Below are 24,007 nucleotides of genomic sequence, written 5' to 3'. Positions count from 1 at the left end.
CTCATGAAATAATATTAGAGATATTCAACGGCAGTTTCAATTCTTTCAAAGTTGGACCGCTTCAAAGACTTTCAACAGCTCTAATTGCAGATTGCACCAACTTGTTAAATGAGTCGCCTTTCTTAGAATTTCTAGGGGTGGTCGAACCACCCCCAGGGCCCAAGGGGGTGGTTCGGCCACCCCCAAGGCCAGATCCTCAAATAAAATTTGAGGGTTTGGCCTTGCGGGTGGCGGAACAACCCCCAGACAACCGGCCTGGGGATGACCGAATTTGTTTAATCCAATGTCAATTACTTAATTTGATATTATATGAATTACATTATCATTGTACATTAATAGTATGATTAACTTGAATAAAATATTTGAATTGTCATTGAATCATATGAATAAGTATTGATCTTATACATTTAATACTCAAATTGTGATTTAATTATCTAAAAAAAAAATGTGTGATTTAATGATCAAAATGATTATGTTATATGTATAAATATTATTATAATTATAAAAATATATCATATAGAAAGACGGTTAGCGGTTACGGTTGGTAAATCCAATAGCGGTTAGCGGTTATAACGATTAGCGAGTGGTTAGAAACTGCCTACATTGACACCCCTAGGCTGAACTACCCCAAGCTTAACTTTTTGGTTTTTTTTTTTTTTTTGGATTCTTTTTTACCCCTTGGCCTAAGGGGGTGGTTCGGCCACCCTTATACTGGCTGTCTGGGTTTGGCCAAACCACCTTCAGGGCCCCAAGGGGGTTGCTTGAGGGGGTGGCCGAACCACCTTAGGCCAAACGGGGTGGCTGGCCACCCCCTATGGGGTACCAAATATGTTTATTGGCTTACCACATGTATCATTTGCGATATTTTTGAAAACCCATGTAACTATTTTATTTTGGTGCAAACCATAAGTACTGGAATAGTATTTAACCCTTCTTCTTTTAATGGTAGTTTAGTTTTCAGTTCTTTCTTTATAATAGCCGCATCACTTTTTTTTTTTTTTTTTTTTTTCGTAGTGGTTGTGATACAAAAACTGCAGAGTAAAATTACAGATATATTGTTAGTGAATGGATCACTACAGTAACTTTATGCCGCTTTTTAAGGAGGAGCTTCACCTCCAAGGGAAATAGAAAACGTTAGAAGCCCGCTGGCCCTAGAGGACCGAAGGGACTCTGATGTCCAATATATATATAGTCCAATGACTATAACCTCCAACTAAGAGGAATCCTTAAAAGGATATTAAAAAATAAAATAAAATAAAACAACAACAACTTTGAGGGAAGGTTACGAGGAGAAAATTAAGCAACCAAAAAGGAGCATAGAGGGCTTGTTGGTTAAGCCTGGATGACTCTTTATCAATTACTCTTTTATAATACCAAAAAAATATTTTACAGGTCCATGAGGTACCATAATTTGTAAAATGACTCCTTCTCATTTCCACTATATATATTTTATTAAGGAAAATGCTAGTTATTCTCCTAATGTCCTCTTAGTCCTATGTAAATATTATTTTATAAATACCAAGTAAGAGATATAAGAGCGATTTTTTTTTTGTTTTTGTTTTTAATGTTATCCACCTAAATCTAGGAGAACACTAGAAGAACACCATCTTTATTCTGTTTAATTTGCATAAAATTCCTAACAGTGTAGCCACATCAATAATATGGTATGAAGGCCATGTTGATTTTAATGGTAGTTTATTTTTTTGCTCTTTCTCATACGATCCTAATAATTAGAGATATTATCTAGAGAACTGTAGATAATGGTAGGAATTATCCATAAGAGTCCTCTCTATATGATATGACGAGATGAATGAGATATGAAGTTTAATATTTGTATTATAATTCAGTATCTATATTTTGAGATAATTGTCTCTGGGAGAATATCTAATTAATTATTTAGAGGAGTATTTTTATTCCATCAAAAAGTAAAATTACAAAAATACTCATCAAATATAAAACTAGACTCTATGATTCATTTGAACTGGAGAGGATCTTGTTTCACTTTAGGAGTTATCGGCTCACTCGAAGCAGCTAATTGAAAATTATAACTCCCTCGAACGAGCCTATCTATCATTTTCCTGCATTTTGTACTAATTTGTTCGCACCACTTTCATTATAGTAGCCCCATCGCATTCATTTGTCATATTGGGTTGTGATACAATAACTCTTGTAGTAAAATTTTATATATATATATATAGTTAGAGGAGGAAAGCAACCAAAAAGGAGCATAAAAGCTGCCCAACCGGGCAGCAGGTGGGCTTGTTGGCTAAGCCTTTGAGGGACAAACTGGATGGTCCAGCTCGAGTTCCTATCTAAACACTAAGCAGGCGCCAGCTTATTTAATTAATCTTTTTATTATAGGGAAAAAAAAAAAAATTCAGGTTCAATATTTTGTAAAATCAGGTTTAAATTTTGTTAACTTATTTTTTATTAAATAGATTATTCTATTTATCTTGTGTAAAATTCTTAATGGTGAGTGTTACCACACACATCATACTCAATTAATAGGAGGTGCATGTTCTCTTTAGTTAAAAAAAATATTAAAAAAAAATTATGGGTGACTGTGTGCCGACAACCCCTAGAGGTGGGGGTGGTCCGAGCGGCCACCTCCACGGCCACCCTTAATTTTTTTAATTTTTAAATCAAACAAGGGAAAGGAAAAATGGGTACCGATGGAAGTTAAACACTGTGGTTGTGGACTTAGAAATGTAGTCTCTGGGCCCAAAGAAGGGTTGATCTACATGACCTAAAACAGCAGCTCACAATATTTGATTCCCTTTTGATTTAGAATTCCAATAGTTAGCAGCTCATTGGGCTCTCTTCTGTTTGAGTCCATTTTACCAATGTCTTGGCATTCAAAAATGGAAATGGAGATCAAGAAAGAAAGAAACAAAGAACCCTCTCAAGTTTTTAACTTGGACCAGATGATTGAGATTATGAACTAGGGCCCCCTCCTCCTATGGGCTTCACATAACCAAATTAGGCTTAAGATCCTTAGCCATTTACACGTGCTTTTCACATTCTCTAAAGACAAATGTTAATTTAAAAGACTGGAATAGATAAATTTTCTCCAACCTAATTTGGACACCTTTGATATATATTAAGTTGTATCACTTACAAATTTGATATGTTTGGGCATATTTGCACAATTCAAGAATTGAGATTCCAGGCTTTCCAGCAGTAATTTGCTTGAATCGCTAGCATTAATTCGGACAGGTAATTGCGAGAGGACTCTCATAAGATTTAGTTGTTTGTATAAGCGTTTGAACAGCCCAAAACTTATTCAAATAGATAAACTGTAGACTATTATTATTATTATTTTTATTTATTTATTTTTTTTTCGCAACTACCTACCCGAATTGCAGAAAGATAATTGTGGGACATGATTGAATGGTATAATAAAAATAGTGACATGATCACTTAGAGAGAAACTAAACGCGTCTAGAGCAATACACAAATAATCAAAGGCAACTATATCCATTTATGGGTGCTTAAAAAGTTGTGGCCCAAGCAATAGTCTCATGCGTGTCTGCAAATCAGGCTAATTTTCCAAATGGAATATTCCACCCTCTTTTATAATTTAATCAACCTCTCCCCTATAGTGGTATTTGACTTCAATTCAAAGAATGTTGACTTTGACCATTGCAAAGGGGCATTTTGAAAATATAATACTGATATTTTGAGGAGATAATACACTAATTAAACTTTTGTTTTTAATTATTACTGTAATCATGTGGTCTCTGGTGCTGCACTAACGATTCTAGTGTATTCCTATGAGCAACAGATAATACAAGAGCATGATGAAGATAATGAAGATAATGGTCCACAAGATAATATAGACAACCAACTAAGCAATTAAGGTCAAAATCCCTAAAAATTAAGGGGGCCCATTAATTAAAGTTATTAAGGGGGGCCCTTATTTTATATATATACCATGATCCCTCCTGACCTTCTATATGTGGATAGCCATGAGAAACTTATCCCATTTACATATTAATTATATGATAGTTTATGTGGAACTTATTACGTCAGTTACTAAAATGCAAGTTGTCATGTCTATGTGACACTTATCATGTTTACAAATTATCGTGGCAATTCATACGACACTTATTATGTTAGCTACAAAAATGTGGACAACCATGTGTCACTTACCATGTTTACATGACGTGATAGTAATCTAAGTGATATTTACATCGTCAACCACTAAAATGCGGATTGTCACGTCCATATGACACTTATTATGTTTGCAAATCACCATGACACTTATCACAAGCATACACTACTGGATCCAAATAATAGAAAACGATGTTAATTAAAAGAAGTAGCACTGGTTAACATGAGCCAAATTTTGTTTTGTTCCATGAGAGTGGGGTAAACTGTGGACTAGCTCAAAACTAGACAGTGGCAAATGTAATAATGCGCTGGCGTTGACGATTTCCTCAACGATGAGGATGATGATGATTATCATCTCTACCCCAGCCGGCCAACCCTGTTTATGCAAATGCTGCACGTGTTTCAGCTGCACGTGTTTCAGCATATATATATATATGCAAGTTGATATATGAAACAAAATTTGGTGAGACGAAGTGGGAGCAATAGTGCAGTAGTACTACTCATGATATATATATATACCATGTCCATCCATGGGTCCCTATCACAATATATTACAACACTCATGGTATCGATTCCAGCTCCTACATGTTCCAAATTGGCTCCACAACTTCGCATCATCCTAGTACATTAGTATATATCTACACATTCGACAAACATGTGTAGATAAAGACCAGACATCAGGTGGCTATGATTCTCGATCACAAATTACTCAATTTTACCAATCAACATGTCCGGTTTGATAATATCTTCACCCATTCTTTTTTTCTCTCATTTGCTTGTATGGGTTTGGTTTGTGCCGTTTGTCTGCTCACACACGGCATAAGTTAGGGTGCCATGCATTTTTAATTTTGATGTGGTATTGTTAGTGTTGATAATTTTTACTTGACACGAGCTCAACACGAAATTAGTTGATTAAGATTAAAAAATTTAATCTATTTGATTACATAGGTTGGATTAGGATTGATTAGGGCAAGTTTTGATGTGATTGCATGATAATTAACTAGGGTCCGTGAATATTTTGAACTCTTATATATTGATAGCAAACTAGTTTGCTTGTGCGCGCTGATAACTGTTTTTCAAGTGTTGGGTTCATATGCATTTTTGTGTGATACAATTGTCTTCTAATTCTAGCTAATAGCTAGCGTATTTGGAAAAAGAGTTTTATTTGTTAATGTGTTTTCAAAAAATTATTTTTTTAATTTATTTTGGAAGTCTAACCCATTTAATTAAAAATAGTAAGGTTATAATAATTGATCTATATAATCTTATACTTATGCGTCTACAAAACACAAACCTAATACATACATACACAACATTTATGGTCGTTAATTTTTGACACGACTTGTAAATTTAGCACGATCCAACACAAAATTAACAGTTTAAGATTGAAGGGTCCGACCTTTTAATTAAATGGGTTGGGTTATAATTTACCTATATGTATAGTTTTATACTCATACCTCAACACAACTCAAATTTAATACACAAATAAAATTTACTTATTTTTAGCTTATATTAGAACACATGACGCAAGCCTGAGCTCCCTGAGCTTATATATATATATATATATATATATGTATGTATGTATGTATGTATGTGTGTGTGTGTGTGGGTGGGACCTTTTAGTTAATTTGTATTCAAATGAAATTTTAAAGATACTTAAAAAAACTTCTCACTTGTATTGGCTGAATTTGGTGATGATATAATTGATAGATTCAAAAATCAGAAACATAATGGAAAGATTTGTTTATAATTAGTCAGATTTGTCGGCATGTTAAGCTTTGAAAGACCCCACAAAGTAATGTAAAAAAAAAAAAAATAGACACACACAAGTGAAGGTCCTTAAAAGGCACCCATCAACCTTTGTGATAAACACTAGCACTAGCAACACCACCACCAAAATGCCATTAACAAAAGCCACATAGAAAAGTTTTCCTTCCAAACTTCCCAACCCCCTTCTCTATCTATCTCCACCTCAACCCAAATTTCGGCGAAGATCCATGTGGCATATGCTGGCTGCAGTCACCCGAAACCTCCAAAACATGAAGAAGAGTCCACGAGTAGCCGACGAGAGCATGTTCGGCGCCAGCGGAAATGGAGCTGACATGGAAAGAAGACGGCACGGGTGGCACGGGTTTTCGTTTATCTGCACCGTTCTGCGTGCTCCGATCTCGATTCTCTCCTGCTTCTCTCACCCGCATGTTAATGGCGCTGATGGGGTGTGGGTTTCCGGCGAGTTTGCTCAGCTTTCAGAGATGAATCATCTCATGGTAAGCGACAGCATGCGCTATGCAATATTAATGTAAAAAAATTACAGCGGCCATTATTGCTTTCTGGGTGCTCTTGAAAAGGACTTGGGATTTCTTCTTCTTTATAGTACACAAGTGCTTGCATGGATATATATATATATATATATATATATATATATATATATATATATATATATATATATTGGCAGAAATAACCTAGTATATATATGGTGATCATGATCCATGTTAAAAAAAAAAAAAAAAAAAAAAATTATATATATGTATATTTTTTTTGTGTGCCAATAATATATATATAGAGTTGATACGAAGTGCATGCATGCTTTCAACATCCATATATATATATATATATATATATGAATATTGGCGACCTTCGATTTGTGAATATGGCTTTTTGATCATCAATTGGCTCTCTTGGGTGGCTTCTGCTTTAGTTCGGTGATGGTACTATATATATATATATATATTCAAATAGGTTTCAAGAATTTTATGATCCAAAGTTGAGAGAGTGATTTTTTATTTAATTGGGTTTTAAATTAATTAAAAATTAATAATGTTTGCACACAAATGGGTCACTAATTATTATAGTAGTCATGTACTTTATAAGATTACGTTTAATAATGGATAGTTGCAACTTAAAGTTTGGTCTGTTTTATTGGGGGAGAGAATGAAATCTGTCTCCTTGACATAGTGAACCTTTTGTCATGTGGGGGAGGAGTTTGGCTTAGTTCCGGCCAGTGAAAAACATTATTGGAAATTCTCGTGTTTTTAAATTTTTAATGATTCTTTCACTGAAGATAAGCCAGAAGAATATATAAGGTTGAAGGATGAAACCTTTGTGCAGTGTATAAGGAAGTTTTGAGGTCACAATAAACACTACGAGCTCCGTTTGTTAAAACTTTTGTTTTCTGTCTTTTGTTTTCATATTTATGTCAAATCAGAACCTTTTATTTTATTTTATTTTATTTTTTCAAACCAATTAACACAAAAGAAGTCCCTAAAATGCATTAACTCATGGTAGAATTTTTTAAAATACGATTTATTTATTTAAGAAAGAAATGTTTAACAAAAGTTTTTTTCTTTTTGTGATTTCTTTCGAAACTTTAATTACTCATGAACTCATACACAATGAAGAATTTGAAAAGTTGAAGCTCCTTAACCGGCCAGCTTCTGCTGCAATTTTTTGCCTTGGTATTATGGTGCAATTTACTCTCTCAATTAATCACTTTGCATGTATACCCTTCCATTATAATATGAAACGTTTGAGTGTGTGCTCCATTTTACAAGTTTTGTAAGCCACCTCATTGAGCATACTTTGATAATCCTTAATGCTAGGTAAATTAAAGCATGATACTCATGAAGGGCCCTTTGTTTTTTTTTTTTTTTTTGAAAATATTTTATAATTCCCCTATACTTTAGCAGATTTTATCTTTTTAGACTTCAGTTTTCAATTTGGTCAATTTAAGATCCGGTTCATGAAGATTTTAAGTCTAAAATTTTTGTTAATTTTGTTTCAAATTAATAAATAAACATTAACGTGAAAGTACTATTATATGACTATTATTATTTAAAAAAACAGATTGGATAGGTATGAGCCCACCCTTTCTACTGGGGTGGAATATTTTGTTTTTTAATCAAAGTTATGGGAATAAATTCGCATTTTTATCGAGAAGCCTCTACTTTGTCAGAAACTAGATATGATCTGTTGCCTACCAATTATACCATATCATCAATTCTAGGAAAGCAAGCTCATTAATTTGCCATTTTTAAAAGTTTTTTTTTTAGATCCCTTACTTTTCTTTTTCTTTTTTCTTTTGGGTGCAGTAGCTACTAATTAGGAACTAATTGTTCCATATTTATTTCCAATAAAAAAATAAATAAATGTTTTGGTAGTCGCTAGCTAGAGGGGGATAAATAAATGAATGTTTGAAGAATTCAAAATAGTTAGTGGGGAGCCTAAAAGAAGAGCAATAATGTGGTTGAATTTATGTCCATAATAAGTGGGAAACAAGCAAACAGTCAACTGGTCCAACTATGGGAACTTCATTGGTGGTGATCGAGTAGCTACCAACCCTACAAGATTTAATGGTATAAGATTTTTCTCTCCAAAACATCAGCCATTTCTATTCACAAGCTTAATCCATTTGATGATGATTATCGAGGGATACTATTCCTTCAAATTTTCTGCCCAAATTACGTGCAATTTTAAATAGAGAGAAACACAAAAAATAAGTTTAGGGCTTACTTGCCTCGGACAATAACGATACAATTTGATGTGAAAATTTTATAGGTCTTAACGTAAGTTTTTCGAATTCAATTTGGTTATAGAGCCATCAAAGGAAGATGTTAGCCAAAAGGATAGAATTTGATGTGGCTATGTTTCCAAATAGAATATGCTATATATATATATATGGTAACATTTATCTTTCCATTAAAATGAAAAATAAAGAAAAATGCTTAATTATGAGGTACTACAATTGTTATTAAGTATAATTTTTTATAAACTGATGAGTCAGTTTACATGATAGTCATGTTAATTACGATTAAAATTAATTAATTATTTTACAAAGATTAATGTAGTACTTTGAGTGGCCAGCGCTCACGTGATCAGCAGCAAACAATAATAAATTAATAATGAATATGTTGTCGGTATAACCGTATAATTAAGGATTTAATTAATATTTAATACTTGTCAAATTGGAAAAGTTTCATAGCGTTAACACTGAGCAGACATCACTAATTAATCCCATCGGTGGGCATCACATCAACGGCAAATCCCGGGGGAAATTAAACAATTACTTTGGGAGTGTTAAAACTCTGAAAATAAAATACACAAATTCACCATTCTCCTCTTTTCCTCAACCTTCACACAATTTATTTAAATAAGCCGATGACACTACTTAACCCGTATGATTCTTTTAGTAAACATGTTGCTTTGAGATGACTTAACCCTTTTGACTGTTTGATTTGACATTTTTTTACTGATAGAAGGAAAGTTTTAAACACAAAATAATAGTTCATGAGGTCGAGCATGAGGTCGAGCAGTAGGGTTGATAGTTTATGGAGGCAAAATAAAAATGCATTGTAGTTCGTGGGGGAAAAAAATGTAATTACCCTTTCTTAATTATTGAACATAAAAAACAATTACACTATCGAAGTTATATTCTTACAGCTAGGAATGAGATTGAGGGCAATTTTTTGCCTTAGAATTTAAGGTAAAGATGGTAAAAATAGGGGAAAAAATGTTTTCGTTTATATGTACAAGTTATGTGGTTCACCTGTTGGTTAAACAGATCGACTCGAAATTGACCTGTTTATTAAACAGGTCTAATTAGGGTGACCCAACCTGACATGAGTCCTACTTTATTAAACCCTAATTTGTTAACTTCATATCAAATTTCCAAATCGTATTAAAAATTATTACCCTAATTAACAATCATTGCTATGATTGGCAGAGTTGTCCTTTTTCCTTTTCTTTTCTCAATTTTGGATTGATTTCTTGATATATTCTGATGAATTGTAGGATTAGAACGACACAATTGTGAATTAGGATATACTTTTTTTTTTTTTTTTTTTGAGTTTTTTCAAACATCTTTATTCTTCATCTTATGATTATTAATTATCATAATAAAAGTGAACAAAAGTATGGAAGCAACATATCTAGAGTAATGATTTAAAAGAATGACATGGAAAACTTAAAGTAGCTTTGGAAGTGCTTTTATCTTATCTTTTGCTTAATCAACACGGTTTCATATGCCAAGCTCCTATACCCTCCATATTTCTTTTCACTTTTCTATAAGGGCTGAAAATGACAAGGGAGGGAATAAAGTAGATTATCAAGTACCGATGGAAATAATTGAGACTTGATAGTGACTAAGATACTCTTGATGAAGAGTACATAAAATATCAAAATTTATATATATGGGGAATCAAGTAGACAGACCATCAAATTTGAATTTATTTACATCAAAAATGCTATCGGGGGTGGGGCATGATTTTCTTCATGGATTATAATTGTAAGCCTACCTTGCCTGCCGGCTCTGTCAACGAGTAGGATCATCTCTTGGCGAACATTCACGAGGATTCGGCTTACATCCTATAAATCAAAAGAATCGGACACTTTTAGGTAAAAAGATTGAGGGTCTAGATTTGTTTAAAGCGAACCACATCGTGGAACAGAGGATATCAGCTTCAAGCAGGGATGGATCCAATTTTCAATTTGGAGAGGGACCAAAGGCCAAAATTTTTTTGGGGAGGGACCAATTGGCAAAAAATATCTTAATTTTCTTTTTTACCTAATTTTTTTTTTTCTACCTTAAAACTTTTTTTTTTTCTTGTAATTTGGGGGGACCAGGGCCACTCCCAGTCCCTCCATAGATTCGTCTTTGGTTTCAAGTGAAATGATATTGTCCGTTCTAGGCTTATGCATGTTTTTTAGATTGGGTTTATTCCAAAAAGCCTTGTACTATTTAGAGAGAGTATATTCCATATAAAATACATTCGGAGAAACTATCTTTTTGCCCCCATGAACTACAACGCCTTGACACTTTCCCCCCCATGAACTACCAACTGTGACATTCGACCCCCATGAACTACCATTTTATATCCAAAACCCCCATTCCGTCAGTCAATGGCCTATTCTATCAGTCAAAAACGTTAACTCAGATAGTTTACCTGTCACTTTGCTCTCATGAACTACAATTCATTGTCACTTTGCTCCCATGAACTACAATGTATTGTCATTTTGCCCCCATAAACTATAACGAGTTGTCACTTTGACTAACGGAAAGAGCCTTGGACCGACGGACGGGGGATTTTTGAGCATAAAATGGTAGTTCATGGGGTCGGGTGTCACAGTTGATAGTTCATAGGGATAAAGTGAAAATGTGTTGTAATTCATGAGGGCAAAAGATAGTTTCCCCAATACATTCTCTTTTCACACCTAAACAACGTGTGAAGTCACAATATTATTGTACTGAATTTTAGCAAAAAATTTTATTTTGAAGTGTTTACTGGATGAGAAAAATAGCCCATAATAAATATAAATGGTACTTTAAAAGGTTTAGGATCATAAAAGAAAGCTAATATATTTATGGCTTACAAGAAATGTCAAGAATAGCCAAAAAAAAAAAAAAAAAAAAAAAATTTGACTGAAGAACTTGTGAATTGCTTCAACGAACGAATAGGAAAGAGGGACTGTGGTGGTGGCGGAAGCCAGAAGAAAAATCTGGTGTTTTTGACGATGAGTTGATGAAAAATATGGTATTTTGGACTTTATCATGTTAGGTGTTCACTTGGTTTATGCAGAGTCATTATAAAAAGTAATTTTGTTTTAAAAATACTTACACCCATTGGAAGAATAAACGATGTTGATCCATATATTGTTTATTAAGCTTTCTCAAGAGAGCTTCAGGTGTCGTCAAAAGGGCTAGCTAGTGTTAACGAAACACAGAAATCTTTAGGAAAAATAATTAACCAACTTTAAGAGTGGAAACTGTAGTTATTCCTATATTTTATGTTTAATTTTTTTTTTTTTTTTTTTAAGAAAAAAAAGAAAAATATTACTTGACTTGAGTAAAATAAAATAAGATAATTGTTGAGTAAAAAAGGCTAAGAGGCCCATTATTGTTATTATTATTTTTAATTTTTTTTTAAAGTATTCTTCCATCATATTGATATACGCTAGCAAGTTGTAAAAGAGTTATAAGAGTTATAGACTAGTTGTAAGTTTAACATAACTCTTTCTTGGAGATAAATCAAGCGAAATTTATTAGTGAATCAACTTAAACACACCGCTCTACAGAGATGATATTAGAGATAGTATGAGAGAGACGTTGGCAACCTTGTCAGCACCAAAAGACTATGTCACCGAGCCTACTATTGCAGAAGCCATAGAAATTCATAATGTGTAAGCGAACACTACAAGAATGAATCAATTAAAAAAAAAAATTGATCATTAAATTAAAATAAGATTGTATCATATAGAATGCCTATTAAGAATTCTTGTGTATACATTATACAGATGGAATTATATATGATAGAAAAGGACCAACAATTGTTAATTGGTTCAATTCTTTTGTTAGAATCAATTTGTCACCAGAGAAAAATTAACGACAACGGCTACGAAGATTGTATTTTCTAGTAGGTGAAGAGGTAACAAAATAATTCTCTCCAATGCCCTCTTCTTTTGGTGGCATGTAGTCAGGATCTTGGAAATTGTCTACCCCATCTGCTACCTCAGGGTCAATCCATTGAGTCCAATCTTCATCACCATCTGTATCCCAAGACTTCACCTTGTTCATCAGATCTTGTAGCATCTCAAAATTCAACCTCTCAAAGTCCCTGCAAGTTGTAAAAAGTCCATCATCACGTGAAAAGTCGAGATTTGAATTCAGAATAACTTATCTCAAAAGCTTTAAGCTGATACCTGTATGTGAAAATGGCATGTAGAAACTGAAAGACAGCAAGACCTGCAAAGAGGGATCTAGCTAGATTGATCATCCACGTTTGTTGCTCAATACCGTTTGTCACATATCGAAGTATAGCAACCTCAATCAAGAATGTAGCACCTAGACCTGTGAGAAAAAGAAAATCATTAACATTCCACAAGTTTAAGTTGATCGGAAATGGTTGATTTAAACGTTTAATTAAGATTCTAACAAATACGCTTACCAATATTAAGCCGGGGTCTCACACTATATGTTGACTTTGTACTGGTGAACATGTAGATGACAAATATTGATATGGTGTAAACAAAGGCGGCTTTGATCAATCGTGCCTCAAGCACTAACGTATTGTGCAAGGCAAACAGCTTATCTAAAGCTAGAAACATTGCTGCTAGCTTCTGTTCAAAAGCTTCCTGCATAATACAAAAAATGGACTTTATGGATTAGAAACCAATTTGAGAACTTGCACGCATGGCTGCATTGCTTGAGATTTGAGAAGATGCAAGCATAATTAAAAGCTAACCTGAGCTTCTAAGATTGATTTTGAGTTTTCAACCAGATGGTCATTAGCTTGTTGAAGCTGCACATGTCGCCGAAGGAGCTCTTCTTGCTGCTCGCGCCCTAATTTAGCTAGCTGTTGCAAGATAACACTGCAAATATTGAAGAAAATTAACAACTGATTAGATAAAGCATACAATATGAATTTAAGTACATGGCTCCATTGCCTTTATTACCTGCTCTCTTCTAGTGCTTGAGACTGAAATTTGGCCAGGGACTGAAGCCCCTGAAGCGCTTCAGATTGTCCCTGTATAAGTTGCTTTTGCTTATCTAAGGAGATTCCAGCTATGTTCCCAATATCATCAGCTTTGCTTTGGAGCTTACTCATCTTTGTATACATTGTATCTCCCACTTTGCTTATCTTGTTCTCTATTTCAACAGCCTCATTTTGTAAATTGTCAATTTCCTTTCCAAGGTTATTGTAGGACTCATGAATTACTGTCATCCCTTCTTCAAATTTAATCTTCATCTTTTCTTGCCCTTTCTGCAATTCTGATTGAGAAGCTGTAATCTTCTCAGATTGCTCAAAAACTGCCTCTGACTGCTTCAATACACCTTTGATCTGATTTTTAACATTCTCAGAAGTTTGAGCCACTTGTTGGGTTTGTTGATCAATTTTAGTCAAAGAATCATGGATATCTTTTGAGCCCTGCAACAAATGCTCTGCTTTCTCTTCAATGGTTTCTAGTTTTTCTTCTGCATGGTCAGCTGATTTTACCAAAAGATTCACCAGTTTCTCTGTGTGAAGCCTGAAATAAGAAGACCTGTAAACAAAACAAAATCAAAATTCAAATCCAAATCAGATTTTTGGTATTTTCTTCTAGATATTTCAAGAAAAAGGGAAGAAATTAAATTGAGAGAAGCTAATATATACTCAACTGTAACTGATTGCAAATAGAATTGGTTTCTATGAAGAATTGGCGATAAGTATGAATGGCATTGTTATCAAGTTTTTCAAGGCATGATTTCATTGGAGAGCCAGCACGGCATGGAGGAAAAGAGGATCTTCCAGAATCCTTCTGAAAGCAATTGCTAAGATCCCAAGCAAATCTCTTCCTCCCTTCATTGTCATCAGCAGTAATGTCAGAGCACTTGGCAAAAAGCCCTTGATAAGCATCATACCAACAGGATTTTAAGCCAGTCAGTTTTCTTCTAGCATTGTTCAACCTTTCCATTCCCTTTTCATCATTGAGAGCATCCATCGAGAAATCAGCCACAACATCCCCAGAGATTCTTAGAGTTTCATGAGCGTCCTCACTGGATTGTTTGTTGCCTGGAAACCAAGACCATGACGTGCCAGATTTTGATATTGAAAGTAAGACCAACAGAAAAAGAAGAAACTTGTATTGCCCCATGATCTGGATTTCTTTCCTGGCCTGGCCTGATTGTTCCTCTTCTTCTTTGATTGATCACCTGAATTATATATCCAACTAAGTAAATCATAAAGGCATAGAGCTGTATGTATATTTCTAAAAAGATTTCAAGTGCTAGAAAAGGAAGCACAAGTGATGCCTACATGATTGACAGAGCTGGGAGAAAACAAAATGATTAATAAATTGCTTAATCAGGAGCCGGCCCTTTAGAGAATATATGCTCATTCATCAGAAGTTCAATACAAGATCCATTACAATCAAATTCCAGGCAGAGAATTAAATAAAATAAAAAATACCCTCTTAAGATTTCAGTCTTAATTTGAAACATATTATTCCAACTGCATGAAATTTTCGGGTTGTCCTTAACCTTCTCAAATCACTTCACCTAATTGTATGATATTTCAGATATTTTTCTGAAGTTAAAACTTATTTTATTCCCCCCTAAACTGAATATTTCTTTAAGACTTGTAAACCATTGATGAATGATCCCCTGAAATTTTGAAAATAAATTGACTCCCCCATCGAACAAGTTCACATTCTCGATTCATCTATTTGATGCAAAAGTTTGACATGGTTGCTGAGTTCGATGCACATGCAGGTAACCAATATATATATATATATATATATATATATATATATATATATATATATATATATATATATCGTTATCAATCCCTGAACATATCATGGGTTTTAAAAGGTGCTTCTTTTCAATGGGATTGTTCGTATTTGGAAGAGAAACCAAGCACTCAGAATACCATACGCACTACCATACAAAGAAAATAGATAATTACAAGGAAACAAATTTAGGAAAGAAAAGAAAAAAGAAAAAAAAGAAGGAAATTGTGAGAGAGATACCTTGGTTGAGATTGTATTAAACTGGCTGTTGATGTTGTGTAAGAGCCAATTCTGCAGAAAGCTTGTCGTTTTGGGTGCATGCAAGAGTAATAGCCAATAAGCTCTTCTTCTTCCTTTTACCTGTCTTTCTGGCTTCCGGCCAACTCAACTGTGGCAGGAAGTATAACACAACTCGCTTGAAGCAAGACAAATATATAGATAGGTTGGGAAATAAACCGACAATAAAAACAAAACCTTTCCAAGGAAGGAAACGAAAACAAAAACAAAAACGGTGACGTTTTTTTTTCTTTAAGAGAACCACCGACTTGACTCTGTTTCTTTGCCTACTTACAACCCACAACAAGTAATCAAATCTAAAAGCAAAAATTAAAAGAAAAAAGGAACACCCAATTGTAATTTGGCACATTTGGTAGATTATTTAGACTTAGTCCATCCCACCTTGACCTGGTGTAATGAGCCATGAACTGTACGTTTGGTCAATTTCATGTTTGGTCAACTGTAAAATCAGGATTCGAAAATTAAAATTTGTATTATGATACAATGTTAAATTATTAATTATTTCAATTACAGTAGTACCATCATGAATAGCCCCTCCACATGGATTTTATTACATGTATAAATATAGCACAATAAACATATACAATATGAGGATAAATGGACAAGCAAGGATGTAAATAGTGAAATTTTCATCCATTCACCTTATCAGTATTAAAATATTAATTAAATAATTAAATATATTATTTTTTATTAATTTAAATATTTTTAGATAAATAGATATTTAACATAATACTAGTAGGATTTAACTTATATGTCGTAGTTTAAACTATGGAATATTTGCCGTACTTTCTTTTAGATGGCCCAGATTTTGTTAGGACCTTTTTAACTCAAAAAACTAACGGTGTTTACTAAACAAAGTAGATGACCTTTAAGACTTAAGAGTGTATTTTGAGAAGGCGTTCTTTGATTTTCTCAACTGATGTTAGTTTTTCACATTATATATGATTTTTTTCTTCAAGGTTCAGAAAGGACAGCCATGGGATGGGGTTCTTTATAATGGACCGTCTGATTCTTTAAGCTCCATCACCAGGGGTTTGAAACTTCGAGTCCAAATAAATAAACAAATGAAACTTCTATTTTATTTTAGGGAAAAATATAAAAAAACTTCTCAAACTATCAGTCGTTTTCGATTTAGCCCCTTAATATTTCAAAAGTGATAAAGTAGCCCCTCAAATTACCAAACTATTGCATTTTGGCCATTCCGTTAATCAAAACCGTCAGTTTGGACGGAAACTTCAACACGACGTCGTTTTGTTGGGGGGCTACTTTATCACTTTCTGGACATTAGGGGGACTAAAATGAAAACGACTGGTAGTTCGGGAGGCTTTTTTATATTTTTTCCAATTTTTTTTTTTTTTTTTTTTTTTTAATTTTTTCATAAAAAGGCATTGTAGTAACTTACCCATATCAAACCGACGTCGTTTTGCAGTTTCTGTCCAAACTGACGGTTTTGATTAACGGAGTGGCCAAAATGTAATAGTTTGATAGTTTGGGAGGCTACTTTATCACTTTTGAAATATTAGGGGGCTAAATCGAAAACGGCTGGTAGTTTGAGGAGTTTTTTTTAATATTTTTTCCTTTATTTTATTATCAAAATTCTATAGGAGTCAGATCAAAACACAGAGTTCCATGCTAATGACATTTTCTCAAAGATTAATTGGGTTAAAAACCCATGTGTCAACGAGACACTAATGTGAGGATAGAAAGACGGGGGCAGCGAGTCAAGTAGGCTAGCCATGGCTCTCAAAGAAGCGCTAATATATACGAGGGGTATCACTATCACGGATCTAGCTAGGCTCGTCGCCACTGCTGCCTAGAGGTGGTGGTGGACACACACCGGCGTGGTGTGCATCCTGCGATCTTGGTCGTGGCAAGACGCGCCACCTCCCATCCTGCCACTACAAAAAAACCATTTTTTAATGACAGGAGTTTTCTGACGTGTTATAGTGTCCGACACGTCAGAAAATTTTTCTGACGGGTCGTTTCTGACGCGTGTCGAGTGTCAGAAACGTAGGTGTCAGGAAAAAAAATTTCCTGACGTGTGAGTAGGCAACACATCAGAAAATTCTGACGTGTTACCCACTCACACGTCAGAAAATTAAAAAATTAATTTTTTTTTTAAAAAATTTTTTTTCTGAAATTTTGTTTTTGAATTAAAAATTTATTAATTTAAATTATTATTATTTTTTTGAGAATTCCTGCCGGTAATGCACACCATAAACACATACATGTGTTTATGGTGTGCAGAGATGGATCACCATCTCTGCACCATGGGCTGCAGAGATGTGCGATCTCTACACCAAGATCGCACATCTCTGCCATCTCTGCAGAGATGGCACTTGAGCTTCTTCTTCGATCATCGATCTTCTTCTTCTTCTCTACTCTTTTTTTTTTCTTTTTCTTCTCTTCTTCTTCTCTTCGATCTCCCTTTCTTTTTCTTCTGCACCTTCTTTTCTTCTTCTTTTTTCCCTTTCTTTTTCTTCTTCTCTTCTCCTTTTTTTGGTTCTCCTTCTTCTGCCTAATTTCTTGCATCTGCCGTGGAGAGAAGGGAGAGGAGACAGACAGACTGTGGGAAAAATAAGTGAGGAGGAAAGAATAAAAAGAGAAAAAAAGTGGAGGGAAAATAAGGAGGGGGAAAAATTTCAAAATTTCGGTCTTTTTAGAAATTTTTCCTTTTCCTGACGTGCAATATTTAGCACGTCAGAAAATTTCTGACGCGCCAAATTTGGCGCGTCAGAAATTTTCTGACGCCCCAAATTCACATGTCAGAAATTTTCCCCATATATATATTAGTTTTTTTTTTTAAAGTAGTTTTTTGACGTGCCACGTGTCACACGTCAGAAAACTAATATATATATATATATATATATATATATATATATATATATATATATATTAGTTTATATTTATAAATATACATATCTGATTATATATATATATATATATATATATATATACATATATATAGCATTCTGACGTGGCAAATTTTGCAACGTCAGAAATTATATTATTTTTAAAATTTTAAAATTTGTAATATTTTTCTGACGCTCCAACATCTAAAACGTCAGAATTTTCTGACGTGTCACTATTTACACGTCAGAAAAAAAATTTCTGACGTTTTAAAATTTGCACGTCAGAAATTTTCTGACGTGGCAACAAAGGAGGTACTGTAGCCACGTCAGAAAATGTCCTTTTTTTTGTAGTGTGCGGCTTAATGGCAGACGTAAAACGGGATATTTCGGCAGTGGATCTGCTGCGTGCATCGGGGGACGAGGGGCTTCTTTTTGTGGTCTGGTTTTTGGCTTCAAGGCAGTGGATCTTAACTTGAAACCCAGGCTTGACTTGCTATGTAGCGGAAAAAAAATAGACGGAAAACATGCTTGGTCTTGTGGTTTAGTAAACACGGTACGTTAGTTTTTGCATTAAAAAGGTCCTAGCAAAATCTGGACCATCTAAAAAAAGTACAGCAACTACCGCATATATAGAAGCCAAGTCCGGGTATGTATTAGAGTAAATGTCATGAGTTTGAACATTATCTTTATCCAATATTTTAATTAAATATCTCATGTGTTAACCTCCTTTATTGATTAAATTTACTGTTTTCCATCCCTTTAACTTTTGATGAATAAACAGTGATTTAACCATTAATTAGCTAAAAATATAATAAATAAACCCAAAACACAAACCATTGCTCAACACGTACACAATAATTGTTTTCATATTCTATGTCATATAGAACACTTGTCAAAGCATATCCCCTATAACACACAATTTATTAATTTATTACATTTCTAATTTTCCGTTCTACTACAAGCTAGGAAAAGTAGTAAATTAAATAGGTTACATCTGCATGTCTCTTTTCAAAAAGGCCAAATTTCCAAGCATAATTCCTCTAGTTTCTCTTGGGGGAGAATAAAATTAAGATTGAAACTCAAGCATTTCATAATTTCGTAAAGAAAAACAAATTGCTGGTTCGGTGGTATACTTAAACTAGCTTAGCTAGCAAGCAACTAATTAGGGTTTCTTCTCAAGTGTGTTGTGGGTGCAAGGAGGAGGATTCTGGAAGCCACTAATAATGGGATCGACATTAATACATCGGGATATAGCTGTAGAGCCATCTATTCCTTTGTGTTTGAGGTCTATGTCACGAAGCTTCACTTTCTGACACGGTTGTGTACTACTGCAAATAATCTGCACAGCCGCTTTTGTCCGAGAACTTCCTGTTATGTTCGTGAAGGTAACATCGCTGATCTTGACATTAGAAGGAAGCTAAAAGAAAACCCAGAAAAAGATCACCAAAATTATGGTATTAGTGACATTCCTTTACCCTGAAAATGAAGCTATATATAATTACGGACTTTTGACATAACTCATGATTAATAAATTATAGCGTGTTACGGTTGAAGGGTCTGACTCATTTAATTAAATTGGTCAATTTAAGTTGACTTATATAGTTTGATACCCATAAGCAATTTTCAACACGACCCATGAATCCAACATGAACCCAATAGAAAATTAGTAGGTTTAGATTGATGGTTTGACCAGTATAATTAAAAAGATCGAGTAAGGGTTGGCCTATATAGTCTTAACTCATACATCGATAAGATCTGAACCCACATGTGAACACGAATTGTCACTCCTAGCTATAATAACATGAAACCTGATCAATGTGATGATATATATGTACCAGTAAAGAAAAAAAAAAAAAAAAAAGAAAAAAAAAAGGTACCTGTGATTTGCATTGATGCCATGGGCAGTACCCTTGGTCTATGAGAATAGGATTGTCGACGTTTTTCATGACAATATTCTCAAAATGCATATCAGAGGCAGCACCAGGATAAGAATCTGGCCATGTTTTGATTCTCACGCCAGTCTGTGTGTTTGTAAGAGTGCAGCTAATAACTCTTATCCCAATCACAGGCTCCTCATTATGGTACTTACCAAGACTTCCTATGCTGATACCATGGCCAGGTCCACACATGACTCCCTCGATAAGTATATTACGGGAACCGTCACCGAGGGAGACACAATCATCACCAGTTGAAATCTTTGAATTAATCACCTTAATATTGGTTGAACGTCCGATGTGAATTCCATCTGTGTTGGGGCTGTTTTGAGGTGCTTTGATGGTAACATGGTCGAATGTAAGATTTTGGCACCCAAAGACATTGATGTGGAATTGTTTGCTGTTAGTTGATGTTATGTCTCGAACTATTGAATTGATGACGTAGTCGAACCGTAGGCTCTGTAGATTTAGGAAAGCATAAGCACCATAAAATTGTCATTCCTTTTAGGTAATGCTTAAAAAAATAGTGGCAATTGTACACTAATAATGTTTGCCTTCAAACTGGGTTGAACAAAATTTCTTTGACCTAATCTATTAATAGACCATGTGATCTTTAATTAAAACATATCGCATATATCCTTCAACTTGATTTAAAGGAAAACTTTATTTATTGTACATAGATAAGGTAGAATTACACTTACAATGGGAAGATGGACACAATAGCTATTTTTGGAACAGCCACTTCTACCCCAAGCAGTTCCTCCTTGGCCATCAAAATCTCCGTTGCCTGACACTGTTAAGTGCTCGATATGTACAAAACTAATCCAACTATCCCCCTTGAAGTATTTGGGGTCTCCTGGGGAATGTATGCTCCCTAGAACATTAAACTCTATAGGACCCTTGCATGGGCCAAGAAAATTTACTGTGCCCACCCTGTATGTTTCTGCTGGAACTACAACTTTACTCGAGCCTGAATATGCACATGCATCATTCCAAGCTTTTGTCACAGCCTAAACACATAATGAATGATGAAGAAAGTGATTTTTAGCAAGCAGTTATGACAAAATATTTGGGAAAACTTTACTTAATCCCTAATATTGTTTCGTTACTTTTGTAATAACATTTTTAAATATTAAAAACTCTCAATGTTGGGTATCCAAGTTTAAATAATTTGCAATGTCACTCCTTCATTTATATTTGATTTAAAGGAAGACATGAAAATTCTCAAAATACTCCTTTTTTTTTTTTTTTTTTTTTTTTAGAAGTTAAAAATTAACATATGCTTTACTTGACCCACAACAAAGCTTTGCCGTGGGTCAAGACACGTCAAGATTTTTTTTTTTTTAAATAATAATTTATAATTATCAATTAGGGTAATTTTGTAATTTTTAATTTTTTACATAGGTACATATACGGGATATTTCACTCATTTACTGTTTTAATTCCAAACCTTAATGATATGGGTGACATTGCAAACTTTTTAAACTTAGATACACGACATCGAGAGTTTTGAAACTTTAAAAATATAATTGCAAAAGCAATGAAACATCATAGAGTAAATGAAGTTTCTCTGACATATAATTACATGATTATAAGGAGAAAATGGCATTGTGCATGAATACCTGGGTGATATCTCTATTAGGTTTTGCTCCATAACTTTTCACATCAAAGACATGAGCGGCGGTTTTGGCAGGAGCGGCTTTGCCAGGAGTGGCGGCTTTTCCAGTGGCGGCATTGGCAGTGGATGCTAATAGCAATAGCAATGATATTGTAGCAACATTCAATTCTAAACTCATATTTACACTTCTTTTCTTCTTAATTTGCTTCGGTTAAATATTTGGTTTAGAAAAATGGTGAATATCCCGTTTTGTTTTGAGCCATTTGTAGTGCAATTCAGAAGCTCAGCACCATTCAAATTTCTAACCAACTGCTACATCAATCATTGTGGAATGTCTCTTAGCGGTTGTAAGATTTTAGTTTTAACTTAATTAATTTTTTTTTCTTCCTATTATTAGTCTTCTTGCATTCTTTATATCCTTTTTGTGGTTAGTAAAATAAAGGGTAGAGAAACTTGACTTTTATCTCCCGAAGTATAAGCAGTTTTTTAATCATAACCTTAAGTTTAAAATTTTGTAATGTAGTATCTCATGTTTCAGTCCATTTTAATTTCTTTTTTTTTTTTTTTTTTGGTTAAAATAGCCATGTTAGCCACTTAATTGAGTGCAAGCATAATCATTTAGTGAAATTAATTGTAATTAATAGTAATCAATGCCAAATCATTAGATGACATGTATCACATTCCTATTGGAGCTAGAATTATTTTATTTTATTTTTTCTTTTAGGTCCATCTTCAAAGCTTATTTAATTTGAGGATAAATATAAAATCAATACTAGTAGTTGGTCTAAATTATAAGCTACTTCTTATTGTATTAAAATGAATTTAGAAGTTTATGATGTATGCCAAAAAAATAACCTAATTCCTAGAATCAAATTTCGTTAAAATATTTGACGAATTTCATTAAGTGCCATGTCAGGGCCAATAAAATGACGACACATAAACCATTTTAGCCTTAAAAAAGAAAGGGGTGGGGGGGTGTTGTGTGTGTTCTAGGACAGCTCCAAGCCATCTCGTCTAACACTCATGGTGCCTTCGGCAGCGGCTGAAGAAGACAGCAGCTTTAGCAAAACCAAGAGCCTCCACATAGGCTTTTCATCATCCATCTCATCTGCGTCTTCGTCATCATTAGCTTGGCCATTCTCAAGGACCACAAAAACCATGGAGAGGTCTGGAAGGACATCAATCTTGCCTCCCTCCAAGACCAAGAAACCGCCTCCAACAACATCGTCATCCTTCAAGACTTTCTTGCTCAACCCTTCACCAAAGACCCACCACCGGCCGGCGTAGTCTCCACCCCCGTGGCCCGCCGCTGTCTGCTGCCCACCTGACCTTGATCACTCCGACCCACTTCGGCCTAACTCACATTTACAAGTGTCACTTCTTTCAGTGGCCCATTTGAGGCTCTCGCTTCCTCTACTGGCTTGCCATCTTTGTGGCCCGCGAGCCACCTTAGGGACTTCTTTGGGGGTGGCTGCCTTTATTTTTATTTTTATTTATTTTATTTAATTTTAAGGTTCATATATTTATATATATTTTTATTAAGAGTAGTACTGACATGTTGACATAAAACTTAACGGAATTCGTCAACTATTTTAATGGATTTTGACTGGATTTTTTTTTTAACATACTTCCAGAACCTCTAAATTTATTTTGATATGATAAAGAGTAATTTGTAATTTAGGTCAATCATATGACTGATTTTACATTTATCCTTATAATTTGACCATGGTGACAAGCTTGTATTTAGTTGAGCTATGTTTTTTTTAAAAAACATGGATCACTGCAAGACCGTGGTTTATGCTAGAATAAGATATAATTCAAGAAAAAGATGAAGGATTGGGCTTGGGGCAAAACCCAATCGCATGCCTAAGGCATTGGATGCATGGACTTGGGAGCCAATCCTAGCCCAAATGACTTCCAAGTGGGAGGAGGAC

The 24,007-nt window shown here is 34.3% G+C and overlaps 3 protein-coding genes across 3 annotated transcripts; 1 reads left to right on the top strand and 2 right to left on the bottom strand.

The window, feature by feature from the left end:
• The first annotated feature begins 6,001 nt into the window (after positions 1–6,001).
• LOC132183398 (uncharacterized) lies at positions 6,002–6,495 on the top strand. Its single transcript, XM_059596829.2, has one exon. It carries the CDS (start codon positions 6,111–6,113, stop codon positions 6,414–6,416), a length of 306 nt encoding a protein of 101 aa, XP_059452812.1. The 5' UTR covers positions 6,002–6,110; the 3' UTR covers positions 6,417–6,495.
• Positions 6,496–12,484: 5,989 nt separating this feature from the next.
• On the bottom strand, positions 12,485–14,736 carry LOC132180689 (protein GAMETE EXPRESSED 1-like). The gene is made up of 6 exons (XM_059593594.2): positions 14,261–14,736; positions 13,558–14,145; positions 13,347–13,473; positions 13,050–13,236; positions 12,805–12,952; positions 12,485–12,719 (listed from the first exon to the last, which is right to left on the bottom strand). Exons 1-6 carry the CDS (start codon positions 14,734–14,736, stop codon positions 12,485–12,487), a joined length of 1,761 nt encoding a protein of 586 aa, XP_059449577.1.
• A 4,746-nt stretch (positions 14,737–19,482) lies between these two features.
• LOC132180688 (exopolygalacturonase-like) lies at positions 19,483–22,251 on the bottom strand. Its single transcript, XM_059593593.2, has 4 exons — positions 22,078–22,251; positions 21,157–21,465; positions 20,399–20,914; positions 19,483–19,938 (listed from the first exon to the last, which is right to left on the bottom strand). The coding sequence occupies exons 1-4, from the start codon at positions 22,249–22,251 to the stop codon at positions 19,684–19,686; spliced, it is 1,254 nt and encodes a 417-aa protein (XP_059449576.2). The 3' UTR covers positions 19,483–19,683.
• Between the last annotated feature and the right edge of the window lie 1,756 nt (positions 22,252–24,007).

This window comes from Corylus avellana, chromosome 5 (genome assembly GCF_965113065.1).
Source record: "Corylus avellana chromosome 5, dhCorAvel1.hap1.2, whole genome shotgun sequence".
NCBI lineage: Eukaryota > Viridiplantae > Streptophyta > Magnoliopsida > Fagales > Betulaceae > Corylus > Corylus avellana.
The sequence above is the reverse complement of the archived record's forward strand: the minus strand, read 5'-3'. Positions and strand labels throughout refer to the sequence as shown.